The sequence below is a fragment of the Pipistrellus hanaki genome (genome assembly GCF_964339955.1).
Source record: "Pipistrellus hanaki genome assembly, chromosome: 2".
NCBI lineage: Eukaryota > Metazoa > Chordata > Mammalia > Chiroptera > Vespertilionidae > Pipistrellus > Pipistrellus hanaki.
Genome location: NC_140504.1, coordinates 155,491,076 through 155,505,078, shown reverse-complemented (window position 1 = coordinate 155,505,078; position 14,003 = coordinate 155,491,076). Strand labels below are relative to the sequence as shown.

The following is a 14,003-nucleotide window of genomic DNA, read 5'->3' as shown; positions in this document are numbered from 1 at the left end:
AGGGTACAGACTTCAGATTTACTTAAATATTCATGGGGCTTCCTCCATTTTAATCTTCTCCTTTTAAAAAGATGGCTGTGTTTCCCAGTCTGGCAACCCCTCAGGAAAGAAGAATCGCTCCTTCCTTGCAGAGTTCAGCTGAGCAGGACTAAGCGCTAGTGGAAACCCCTTCGGCCACCGGGACTATTCATAATTGATAAGGGCTGCGCACCAGCCAGCTGAATCCACTTGCACAGGCTCTTGTTCCTGCAATTCCTGATTTCATTCCTCTCTCTGCCAGGAAAGAAGCTAGAAGCACAGGCTTCTTGCTGGAATGGAGTGCGAAGATGGGCTTTGTTTGAATTAGGAAAATGCCTTAAGTTTTGGAGGCTTTGTCTTTTATAAGTTTTGATTATTTTAGCACTGAATGTGCAAGGCTTTCCTGATTGCTTTCTCAGAACTGTGAATTCTTTCAAAGGGATCTGTGGACTGTGGCAGGGAGAGCACTCCAAAATGCCTGAGGCAAACTATTTGTTATCTGTGTCTTGGGGTTACATCAAGGTGGGTCCATCTGATTCTGTTCCGTGTCTTTTGTAGAATTTGAAACGTTTATATCTGTATGTTTACTGTGAAGTAGGAAATTTTGAAATGAGGGCATGTTAAATGACATTGTATTAAAATAAACTGGGCTGTCTTTTTATCTTAATCCTTTTTTACTTAACACTAATTTTAAAGGATATCCCCCTCCCCTCTGTTTTTCCTTAACCTTTTTACATATAATCTCCCCCCACTATACAGGTTATTAATTCGTATTTTAGAGTTGATTTTCAGTAAATGTATTTTAAAATAGTCTTACATTTTCAAGTGAAATTATCTTGACCTCAATTAAGATTCTTTTTCCTATGATTGCGTCTTCAAAAGAAATAAAATGTTAATTCTAGGAAATCTTAAGAAAACCTTTTTCCAGGGGTGCCCTTGGGATAATTTAATATTAAAGGGGTATTGTGTTTCGTTGAAACAGCATCATTTGTATCATGGTATCTACTTTTCCAAACGCTTGGTTCTTAGACAGCAAAGTTGTAAACATGTAAGTGGTCATTTGTTCGTTTGTAGGTGGTTAACACGTTTTTGTTCTTCATACACAGTTCAAAAGGATGCTGAACCGGGAGCTGACACACCTCTCAGAAATGAGCCGATCAGGGAACCAGGTGTCTGAATACATTTCAAATACTTTCTTAGGTAAGATGCTAACTGGAATCCTCTTTCATAATGGAGATTTTTTTCAGTATTAATCTCTGCATGGCCATCCCTATGTGAGATTTAAACGAAGTAAACCCATATAAAAACAAACCCATTTAAAATAAGAACTAAGGGACAACCTTTAAGGGAGAAAAAAATGAGCAGGAAGATGTTGCAAAAAAAGGAAAAATAACCATCAAAGACAGAAGTTATGATGGGCTAAGTATATTTTTTATGGACCTCAGATCACCCCTTACCTACCCACCTGCTTCCATCTCTGCCAAGACCTCTGAAGAGATAGGATTGAGGGTGTTAATCACCCAAACTCTCAGGATACCTCCATTGGCTCCAGGATGTGGTATTCTTTAAATTATTCCAATATCTGGGCTTTGAGCAAAAGGTTTCCTCTCAGATGGTTTGCAAGAAATGTGTTTGGTGAATAACTATGGTAACTTGGCCCAAGAGGATAGGCTTTGGAAATAAAGTGACTATTGCTTTGCTAAGTATCCCATAAAGGTAAATGGGGGTGAGGAGGGCAGAGAATCTTCATATCTGAAAGATTTGTTTGATTCCTTAATTACTTCAAACATCCTGTTTGATTACTAGGAATTGCTGATCTCATGTTTACAGCCATCTATTGTATAATGAACTTATGTGGGCTTTTTTTTTTTTTTTTTTAATGAGGAGGCCTATAGGGTTTGTAAATCTGAACTTCCAAGTGAATGGGTAGCATTTAGATCCTGATTCTGTGGACCTGCTGTTACTCCTGAATTATGCTTGTTTCCAGAACTCCAGTTGTGACAGGCCATTCCCAGGGAAATGACCCATTCTTACAGCTGAACACCACACTTCCCTTCTTTTCTGCACATCATTCAGTCACTGAGCATTTGCCTTGATACCTGATGGAAACATTCCTCTGCTGCTTTTATTGTAGAAAATCAATCCTATCTGCCTAATACCAGGGCAGTTTCTGCTATCAGCAGATCAATCTTAGAGCAGCCTAGTGCAAAGCTCAGGGAATTACTCTGTAGCTGATAGGCACCTGACGATTAGCTGTTTCCAGTGTGTGGGTGTCTGCAGTAGCTGGTCTTCTCCAGCTGCAGTTGTGACAGGCCTTTGTCGGAGAACAAAGGAGAAGAATTTTTCAGACATCTGAACTCCAAGCGGGAGCTAGACTCTAATTGAACAGAAAACATCATATACTAATTCTCTTATTCCCCAGCATCTCCCCTTTATTCCTTGGAAGCCAGGCGTCTTCCCCTGTCCATTTGTGGTGTACTCCATTCTGTGCAACACCCAATTATTTTTCATAAGCTGGGAACTGTCTTAGAGACATTTTATAGGTTAATGACTGTGGGGGAGAAGGATAAAATTCATACGTGCAGGGATTGCATTTCTAAAATATCAGGGCTCTTCTGTCTTAGAAGAGATGCTTGAGACTAGAGAAAAGCTGCATGAAGTCCCCGAGCCCCTTATCATCCAAGACTGCACCTAAGCAGTCCTCGTCACTGTCACTACCCACTTGCCAAGGACAACATGCATATTTTAGAATGCTAATTAGTGTCTCCCTGTCATCAAAAACTGATAGCAAGTGAGAAGGCTGGTGAGAAAAAAGATAACTCCTCAGTTTCAACACTATGTATCTAAAGAGCAGCCAATGTCAATTTTCTGTCAAGCATTCCATTTGCTGTTTTTAGGCACATCTCTTGAAGAAAACCAATCCTTTGGCTTCTAACTATTTCAGAAATTAAATTCCCAAGAACATGTTGCTGAGAAAAGTTGTTAGGATCTCAGACCTTAAAGACTCAGCATGAGGAGGGTGGTGTGTGTGAGAGTGTGTCGTGTGTGTGTGTGTGTGTGTGTGTGCATGTGTGAATGCAAAAGGTAGACCCACTCAAACAGACTATTCAGACAGATTAAAGTGTTAAATATTCTTGGGAAATATAGGGAGAAAATATCATATAAACATAGGATGCATCATTTGCCTCATCTGGAAAATGGGAGCATTGCAACAGCTGCCACCCCAGAGCCTTCCAACTCTTAAACATTCTATGACTCTGATATAGATGAAGTTTATCTGTCTTGCTAAACATACCTAGCAGCCCATTCTGAATGTTCTGCAATAGACTGCAGATTTGCAATTTAACGACCTTAAAAAGTAAACAAACAAACAAAGCTTGTTTCCAAACTGCAAATGCAGGACAAGGAGCTCTTAGGCCTATCTTGTGAGCTTAGTGCATACTCCTGGGGGACCATGAGTGAAACCTTCTTCACAAATTTGAATGACCTTGTAATCCAGTTCCCTCATTTTACAGGAGAGAAAACTGAGGCCTAGAAGAACAAAGTAACTCTACCAAGATTACTTGACTAATATGTTCCTGAGTCAAAACTAAAACTTGACTCTCTTGACTCCTAGACCTAAACATCCCATCACTTCTTTAATTAGGAAAGAAGCCTATTCAGAACTCAGAACATATAGAAGGAAATCACATTTAAGGGTATTCAAGTAATATTCATTCTTTTGAAGAAAAGTCTTTAGAAATCAGGATTATTGGACCTAAAAATAAAAAGGTTTATTAGCAGTTTCCAGTAATATAAAAAGGTCTTGTTAGAGAAAAGATACCATCTCAGTGAGAGCAAACTGAGTAGGCCTTAATAATTTAAATTAAACTTGGAGAGCAATATTTCAATAAGAGTCATTGAATGTTAAAATGGGTCATCAGAGGGAGGGAATCCCTTACTCCAGGGATCTGTGACTTGTGTTATATTTCCATCAACAGGGTAGTGTCCATAAAATTCAAAATGTAGTCAGGAGACCATTTACCACTGCAGGCATTTTTGATGCTCTTATATGGGCTCCAGGTTGCTGGAATAAGAAGAAATAAAGCAGGACCCATAGGGTGGGAGCATAGATAAAACAAGATACTTAGATGTGGTCTTACAAGTTAGTTAACATTTTTATGAACAGTGAAAATCTATCCTTATAAATCAACTGCTTAACTATCTCAAAAATTAAACACAGAATTTTCAAGGTGCAAGGAAAATAACTTGGAAACTTTTCACGATTCAATGCTGTGATCAAGCAAGAAAAGCACCCACAATTATGCCATTAGCCAAATTTTGACATTTTTTTTGCATCTTTTTGTTTGTTTATTTGTTTTATATGGCTCCACCATTCTCTCTCCCCCCCCCCCCCCCCCGCGTTCTAATCTGACCATTCTGTAAATGTAAATTCAAGAAATGTTTATTGTGATTCTTTGAGTCTGTGTTTCAGGTTATTTCCACATTGTGGTGGCTAAGCATTTAACAGAGGAAATTCAGAATAGGAAAAAGCATAGAACAGGAAATTCAGAATAGGGAAACCTACCAGTTGTTTCAATGTCTGCTTAGGGAAACACCCATGACTGCCCAGTTGGCACTGTGTGAATAATGGCTTTCTTCTTTACTGTAATGTTCTCTGCGTAGACACAGTGGTGGTTCAGCTCAATTACTCACTGCTATGGGGGATCTTTAATTAAGCAAAGAGGGAAAGCTGCTAGTCCCATTAGAGGGTCTTATATCTGTGTTGGCATGGGAGAATCCAACAGCCAGACATGAAGAATGGTGAAGAACGGTGGTTGGGGGAGGCAAGGGCTATTGTGACTTTGCCTTTTAGCAAAAAGTAGTAATTATTAAGAGTGAAGTGACAGGGAGGAAAGTAATTTCAAAAATAACATAATCTGTCATTTTTAATGCCAGAGATTGTGAGACCAGAAAGAGATTTTTTTTTTTTTTACAGGAACCTCAGTGCCTGGGTTCTATGCTATTAAATCACTGTATCTGGAACACAGTAATTGCAAAATAAATATCTGTTGAATAAATCACCCTTTAAGCTTGGGCAAGTTGCTGACTCATCTGAAAAGTCAGAATGTGGTATTATTATTGGTTCCCAAACTTGGCTCTGACCATCACAGTCACTTGGGAAGCTTTTAAAAAGCACTGGTTCGGGAGGACTGGGTGGGGCCCATCAATCTGTATTTTTTTTAAGTTTCCTGAATGCTTCTGATGCTAAACCAGGTTGGAAACCCCTAAACTCATAGAAATGACCAGTAAAATTCCTCCATCACCAAAAGTCCTACTAAGGCTGATGAGGCTAGGAGCTCGTGGGCACCTAGAAATGTTACTGATGCTGGGGAGAGGGAGCACCCTGCCCCATCCCTACAGCCGGGTGCTGAGGTGTACATGACAGCTGCTTCTGTCTTCCTGTGCTCGCTTTGCTTTGATTAGTTGGCCCTAGGGCCCCGTGAGCAGGCAGAGGTCTCTATGCTATCATCTGTGAGAATTGAATGTCAATAGTCTAGATCCCAGCATGCCAACTGGAAACATGTCATTTTCAAATGGAGAAACTATATTTGCACTTATGTTCACTGTACAAAGCAGAGATAAATGCAGGAACTTTTGAAAGCTGCATTAACTCTTTCAGTCACGGGTATCATTTAGTTCAATGAAATAGCTGTTAAGCTATTCAGTAAATTATTGCTCAGTGCACTTCCAGGCATCCCTATGGCCTGAAAGAATTAATGCATTTTTCAGAAATATTCAAGATACATTGCCCTGTGAAGTGAAATGAAATATTTGATTGGTGATATTTTTAATAGCACAAGATAGAGAAAAGTGCTTCTACAAGCAGTTAGACATAATTTTTTAAAAAATAATTCTAGCTCTACTATTACCTTGTTGTAGCAGAATTTTTTAAAAGTTTAAATGAGATGATCATAAATATTAAATAAGCATAAATATTTTAATCAATGTGATGCCTGTTACTAATGACAGTCAGTGTTTATTGTTATTTTAATAGAACTAATAAACCAAAGGCATGAAGTAAAACTGAAATTATGGTCTTCCTCTAATCCTCAAATGGTAATAAACCAAGGCTTTAAAGAAATTAATTGAGGTGATTATTTATTTCTCTCACATACATTCTACTTATCTAAACTAAAATTATAAGTTATATCCAGCTAAAGTTATATGAATCTTTTAATTTAAAAATTAATACACATATAATAAAATTAACAGAGCATAAAGCCTGTTTTTAGTAACCTGGTCTTGGCTGCATGAAACTTTCCTATTATACAAACACATAAGTTATTAACTTAAAAAATCACTTATAAATATTGATGCCCCACCTTGCAAATGTACAAGTGTAATTCTCCTAAATTAGACTGCAAACAGAAGAGCTGGGATTGAGCTTCACCTCTGCCATTTCTTGGACAACTTATTTAGCTCCTCTGGGCCTCAGTTCTCCCAGGAATATAATGGAGCAAAATATTTTTCCCATCTACTTCACAGGATTGTGCTGAAGATCAAGTGAGATAATGCATGGCAGTTCCTTATCAGATGCTTAGAAATTGTTTTGCATAAAAAAAAACTGATTGGGAAGTGGTTCTCAATGACACTCATAGTCTGAAAAACTTTTGTTGCAGACAAGCAGAATGATGTGGAGATTCCGTCTCCCACCCAGAAGGACAGAGAGAAAAAGAAAAAGCAGCAGCTCATGACGCAGATAAGCGGAGTGAAGAAACTGATGCATAGTTCAAGCTTAAACAATACAAGCATCTCACGCTTTGGAGTCACCACAGAAAATGAAGATCATCTGGCCAAGGTGGGTATGTGCTGGGAGTGTGTGCATCTAACTGTCTGCTTCATAGCAGCCTAAAACTACCTGCTAGGAAATGGTAGTGTCCTCATTTGTTTTATTATTAAACTAGAGGCCCGGTGTATGAAATTTGTGCATTGAGGGGGGGTTTCCTCAGCCCAGCCTGTGCCCTCTTATAGTCCAGGAGCCCTCAGGGGATGTCTGACTGACGGCTTAGGCTCTCTCCTCACTGAGGACATCTTTAGTACTTCTGCAGAGGTGGGAGAGGCTCCCGCCACTGCCACTGCGCTCGCCAGCCGTGAACCCCACTTCTGGCTGAGCAGCACTCCCCCTGTGGGAGTGCACTGACCACCAGGGGAAAGCTCCTGTGTTAAGCATCTGCCCCTGTTGGTCAGTGTGCAACATAGCAACCAGCCATTTCTTCGTTTGGTGGATTTGCTAATTAGCCTTTTATTATATAGGATTGTATGATAAGGAGGCTGGTGTGACCTCCTTGTCCACTGATAAGCACCTAATTAAAGACTCTTTTTCTATATTAAAGAGTCTTTTTTTAAACCTTAAATGGGATTTATAAATGGATAGTTCCTCATGAGTGAGAATCCTACTGAAAGTTCACTAAAAGAATCCACAGGAAGGCCAGTGGGCAGGATTGAATTTCCCAGAGAACATTTTGAGGACATTTCACAAGGAACAATGGGAAAATCTGAGCTGGATAGCAGAGCTAGCGTGGAAATGAGAGAAACTGACAGTTCTGTCTCTTGAACCCAAACCCCAGTAGTAGAGGAATGGACAGAAAGAGTTACACATGAGTTAGGAGGCTGTGTGAGGTAGAATGCTGAGGTCCTCTGAGCCTTGTGAAAATGGAAAGAGCTTTCTGTGAGCAAAAGGACATTCAGTGAGGCCTTCTGAAAAGTATCATTGGACTAAGGTCTGTTACACATTGGGCCAAGCCTGTCTAGGGAGAGCCTAGAACCCTCGCCCCAGACAGTAATTAAAAATGGAATAAACTGTTCCCTTAATCAGATAATCTTAGAATAATCCCACTATACAGGACTAAATGATGTTTCTTCCAGATTTATCTGTGGCCTAAGAACTGTCGGATATAATACTTGACTGGCATTCTTCATTAAATTAGATTTGATTTATGCACATTCTAGCAGCTGAGTCTTTCTAACCTGATCCTTAGTGAGAATAACTGAAGAACAGAGGCATAGGTCTAAGATAATTTTCTAGCTCTATTCATTTGCAGCAACTAAATTTATAAATGCAATATATAGAAACTTGGAACTAGAATGAAGAAGATACCCAACCTCCTGGGCCATGCCATTTTAACTTTTTCATGCAACTAGAAGACTCAAAATAAACACTCAAAAGATAGATAGCCATTGTCCAAAAAGTAAATATAAACAATGAGTAATGCTTAAAACAAACAAAAACAAACAAAAAAAACAACAACAAATTTCTGTCCTTATTCTTAAATTCCTCTAATTTTTCTTACAGGAGCTGGAAGACCTGAACAAATGGGGCCTTAACATCTTCAATGTGGCTGGATATTCACACAATAGGCCCTTAACGTGCATCATGTATGCCATATTCCAGGTGAGTTCACGGGAAAGAATGCTGGTTATTCCATTGGATGACTATGGCTATTTTTCTATACCAATTTACTTTTCTGATTTAGCTTTTTTTTTTTTTTTCATTTTTTAACATCCACTTATTTATTTTTCTAATTCATTTTGCAATATAGGAAAGAGACCTCCTAAAGACATTCAAAATCTCCTCGGACACATTTGTAACCTACATGATGACTTTAGAAGACCATTACCATTCTGACGTGGCGTATCATAACAGCCTACATGCTGCTGATGTAGCCCAGTCAACCCATGTCCTTCTTTCAACACCAGCATTAGATGTGAGTAATTATGAACTCCTATGCCTGCCCATCCTCTTCAAAATGTGCCACACAATGTAATATATTTGCAGAAATAATGTAATTTGATGATTGCTTATTCTTGAACTGGTTCTTGATTATGTTTCCCGTCTATCAATTGAGTTACCAATATCAGAGTAGCCTTCCCTTTACATCTCTTATGGTTGAAACATTATTTAATTATCAAGCAATTAACAGGAAACTTTATTTTTTATTATATCTCTTGTATCTAATAGGTGTCTAGTTCAGTGACTGGTATATAGTATATCTTCACTATGCATGTACTGATTTCAGCTGCCCATCCTATCCCAAGCATTGTGAGGGATAGCACAGAAGCATAATATAAAATTTTCTATATAGTTCCTCTTAGGAATAAAACATCTATAGGAATTCGTATTCTCCTAAGAATTCATAAAACTGATTCTACGGGCTGAAGAAAAAGCAACTGAAAAATCTAGATCTGAGAATTGCTAGATATCTTGCTGAAAGGTGACTGTGACTCCTTTCCCAACAGATTAATGCATTTGTATGCACTGACATTAGCAGCATTGCACCCAGCAGACCATGTCCTTTCATCACATATGGCAGTGATGACCAGGTGCTTCCAAAATGAGTAGGCTCACTGCAGTAAGGGACTGGCCAACCTTTATCCATCTCCACCTTTGCAGATTCAGTTTACAAGGTGAAGAAAGATTAAGCCGACCACAACTCTGTTGCTTGGGTTCCATACTTTCTGAGGAAATAAATCCAGGAAGACTTGGGAAAAGTGAAACGGTGCTAACTGTTGATAGGATACCCACTGTGAGACCAGAAATTGTCCATGAGCGCCACAGCTGTAGAGAAGGGAGAGCTCAGTGTGCCCTGTAGTAATCAGATTGGTCTTTGTGGGAGAGGCGGCAGCTGAGCTGGCATTTGAAGGGTCAGAAGATTTAAGTAATCACAGAGGACAAGGAAAGACATTTCAGTGGGAGAAAGACATTTTAGCCAGAAGGAATATGTACCTAAATACTAGGTTTAAATCATTGTGTACTAGTGAGGCTAGAGGGGGCTTCAAAGAAATGTTCTCAAACCTTGTACATTATAAGTCTTTAGTGCACAGGTACTAAATAAATGGATGAAGGAATGTATGAAACCTTCTGATCACACTACAAATGTAGCCCTCAGAAATAATTGACTGCCAGTCTTACGAGTCTGGAATTTGGTGTTTGTTCCCTAAGTTACACAGCCTGAAAACATAGGAAGTTTGTTATATCTCAGAGCATAGTCTGATTTGCTTCTTTGACTTGCATGCACTTGTGATATATAAGCACCATTCTGCCATACTGAGTAGCCAGGAAACAAGCATTAGGGACCAACTGATCACTCACCATAGGCACTGGACCAGGGCCTTCCCGAGGCACAGCCCCTAGGCCTGAGGAGGGCATGGGCTCCGGCCGTCATTCCTTTCACGTGAGACCTTTCGAGGATGGATAGAATCCACATTTAATTAAATTAGTATATGAGACATTATAAAAATCAACACACCGTCCTTCTCCCAACAAGAAGGAGGTGGGATACTTTAACATAAAACAGAATTTCAGGATGGGCAAATGGGACATGGAGTGAAATGTGCTCATTTTGCTCTGTAGGCCGTCTTCACAGATTTGGAAATCCTGGCCGCCATTTTTGCAGCTGCTATCCATGACGTGGATCATCCTGGAGTATCCAACCAGTTTCTCATCAACACAAGTGAGTTCACCACTAGGACAGTCATCCAATGTCATCCTATGAGTCACTGCTTAATTTTTTTTTTCATTTCTCCTAATGTTTTTGTTATGGATAATAATAAGAGTAATAATGAGGTAATCCTTCCATTTCACTCAAACTGGTCAGACCTTTCCTGGATACTGTGTCTAGTTTGGCAACATCATTTTTGAGCTGCATGGAGAACTTGTGAGGGGTCAGAGGGGAGCCATAAAAAGTACTCAATGTTTGGAAAATACAATATGCGAGGAAAGAGTAACAGATGTGGAATTGTCCAGTGAGCACAAGGGAAGGCTTGGGAATATGTGATAATGACTTTTAGGATTAGGCGGGGCTCTCACACAGAGCGTGGTGGCCCAAGAGTCTCCCTCGCTACTGAGGAAGCAGGCCCAATGTTAGATCGGAGCATGGGAACCCCTAAACAGAAAGTGTAGTTAGTGACAGAGCACCATCTCTTGGCTAGTATTCTTGATTAAAAGAAAATGTGACTTCATGCATTTGATGACCATATTCTCATTTGCGACAGGGACTCTGCCTAATGAAAGATGTCTGAATCTTTTGTGTGCTGTAGTTTCCGTTTCCAGATATTGCAGCCTCTGGCATATAGAGCCAGATGGCAGAAAATTTGACATCAGGATTGTTCTAAAAAAAAGTATTAATGTTTTGTTACCACATTTATAGAAAGCTCTGAAAAGCTACATTATTTGAATAAATTAAAATTTTACAGTCACACCATTCTCTTCTTTGAAAACACATAACTCACAATTAACAGCACTGGCAAGCATATTAAAAAAGCAAATATAGTTTGAAAAATCCTAATATATTTGATAAAGTTCAGTGACATTTTCAGTTCATTCTTTTCCAAAGCACAAAATGTGTGAGCACATAAAAGAAATTACAATCTGAGATAAAAGTAGGATGTTGCAGCTTGGGAATGCTTTTACCTAATGTCAAATTCTTTATAAACTGGAGAAGGAGAAAAGAGATTTTAAAATACCATGAATGCTAATCAAATAGAAAGCTTATGCACTAATAACTACTAAAAAAATTTTGGCTTAGAAACTGACTACATTCGTTTGTAGAGGGAGACTGTTTCTTTAAGAGTAAATGGGCATGCAGATCTTAGCTCTTAAAACTATTTAAATAGAGCTAGATCTGATTTCATATTGAGGTAATGCAGACCTTTGAATTCTACCCCTTTTTATTAAGTCATCATTTTTTCCTGTTTACTAGATTCAGAACTTGCTTTGATGTATAATGACGAATCTGTGTTGGAAAACCACCATCTGGCAGTGGGTTTCAAACTGCTGCAAGAAGAGCACTGTGACATCTTTCAGAATCTCACCAAGAAGCAGAGGCAGACACTCCGGAAGATGGTTATTGACATGGTAAGACTTCAGCCTCTCCAGGTTCCTCACTTCCTTCTCCCGTCACAGGAGGAGAAATCTCATTCTCTCATACACTGAGCTCACTGAGTATTTTCATTTTCTTTTTGCCCAAGGTGTTAGCAACTGATATGTCCAAACATATGAGCCTGCTGGCAGACCTGAAGACAATGGTAGAAACAAAGAAAGTGACAAGCTCGGGCGTGCTTCTGCTGGACAACTATACGGATCGTATACAGGTATTTGAGAAAAAGCCTCTTATTGAACACAAAGCCAAACCAAACAACACTTAAAAATGAAAACAAATTAGTTGCATGTCCTTAATTATTACTACAGCTATAGGCCTATTTTAAGGACAAACGAAGCAAGCTAAGGAATAACGAAAAAAAAACATACTAGCTTATTCTCTAATTTATGAGGAAAAACATAACCCTATTTATTGAATTGCTTAGTTCTAAAAATAAATGGCAAGATCTATTTGTAATAGGGTGTACGTGACTGCTGGTCCCCAAAAGCTGATGTTTGGATATGAATCCTATTGACTTGCAGTTTGTTAAGTCTGTTCTAGTTATACAAATTGCCATCAGCTGGTCTCTTTCCACAAGTGGAAAATATGAAGATATCTACTTTGAGTAATTCTTTGCATTTTTTCCAAACTGGGGAAAGGAAATGGTAGCAGTATCTGACCTCTAATGTCCTTTCCAGCTTTTAAATTCAATGACCATCAATTTAAGAAGACACACATTTTCCCTTTTAGGACTCCCATTTTAACCAATTCTGGCCAACACCCTTGTAATTCTGCCTTTTTCAGCGCACACACCATAATTATAATGCAACTAAAATGTTCTTGGGTTGGGTACCAAATGTACTAACACAAGAGGGATGAGATGTTCTAGTAGTATTTACACCTAATTTTATGGGATTTCCAAAACTTGATGATTTCAGGTCCTTCGCAACATGGTACACTGTGCAGACCTGAGCAACCCCACCAAGTCCTTGGAATTGTATCGGCAATGGACAGACCGCATCATGGAGGAATTTTTCCAGCAGGGAGACAAAGAGCGGGAGAGGGGAATGGAGATCAGCCCAATGTGTGACAAGCACACAGCATCTGTGGAAAAATCCCAGGTATCTAATATAAGGTTTTCAACGTTTTTGTAAGATCTGCTGGTTGTAGAATTCGAGGGTTCTAGTTAGTTCTTTCCTTTTAATAGGATATATACAGATTACATTGAATGATAGGGAAGCAGCCACCCATTTAGTTCCATTATACTCAGGGCCCATTTGTCTTCTCCATTGCACTGAGTGGAGGTAAAGCAGGCATCAGAAGCCAGCAAAGTGTGAACTGTGCGGCCACAAACAGTTTAGATGGTTTACGATCTTGGCAAATCCAGCTGACTGAACTGAAGACTGTGGGCCTCCTCCCAATCATCCACCCAGATTTCTCCTCGCTCTGTCTTTACCCTGTATCTCTACTCTTGTTCCCTGCACCCCATGTTTGCTGTCTCTCCATAACCAGCTCACTGCCACCATCACCAGAGGTAGTGAATCTCATTCCTACAAATCTCTTCTACCTCATAGTCCCAGCTCCATCCTGTGCCCCCTTCCAAGGTTACACCTACACTCTGAGAACATGCTGACATCTTCTGAGTGTGCCCAAAGCAAGAGATTCCCTGTGGGCTGAGGATTCGGACAATGCAGTAGAGGCAGGGGGCTACAGGAACTTCCCAGATGCTAGCTGCACTAGAATGTGTCAATATCCCCACAAAGGCTTTACAGCCTGCCAAATTGTTACTCTCCTCAGGAAGACAAATGGCCTGAGCCAGTGGTTGGCAAACAGCGGCTCTGAGCCACATGCGGCTCTTTGGCCCCTTGAGTGTGGCTCTCCCACAAAATACCAGGTTCAGACATGCACATACAGTGTGATTGAAACTTCGTGGCCCATGTGCACAAGTCGGTTTTTGGCCTGGGTGAGTCTATTTTGAAGAAGTGGCGTTAGAGCACTCAAGGGGCCAAAGACCCACATGTGGCTCATGAGCCGCTGTTTGCCGACCACTGGCCTGAGCTAAGTGGTCATGACAGAGAATGAGTC

The 14,003-nt window shown here is 39.8% G+C and overlaps 1 protein-coding gene across 4 annotated transcripts in view; it reads left to right on the top strand.

The window, feature by feature from the left end:
* PDE4B (phosphodiesterase 4B) overlaps positions 1 to 14,003 on the top strand; it is a 423,560-nt gene that overhangs the window by 404,919 nt on the left and 4,638 nt on the right. For 3 of the 4 annotated variants that reach the window (XM_084871377.1, XM_084871378.1, XM_084871379.1), the window contains 8 exons: positions 1,125 to 1,218; positions 6,681 to 6,859; positions 8,354 to 8,452; positions 8,601 to 8,765; positions 10,412 to 10,511; positions 11,760 to 11,914; positions 12,028 to 12,150; positions 12,857 to 13,039. In XM_084871377.1, coding sequence (XP_084727503.1) covers positions 1,125 to 1,218; positions 6,681 to 6,859; positions 8,354 to 8,452; positions 8,601 to 8,765; positions 10,412 to 10,511; positions 11,760 to 11,914; positions 12,028 to 12,150; positions 12,857 to 13,039 — 1,098 coding nt within the window. Of the gene's footprint in view, positions 1 to 83; positions 541 to 1,124; positions 1,219 to 6,680; positions 6,860 to 8,353; positions 8,453 to 8,600; positions 8,766 to 10,411; positions 10,512 to 11,759; positions 11,915 to 12,027; positions 12,151 to 12,856; positions 13,040 to 14,003 lie in introns of those variants that run through there. The other variant, XM_084871380.1, reaches the window with a different exon arrangement.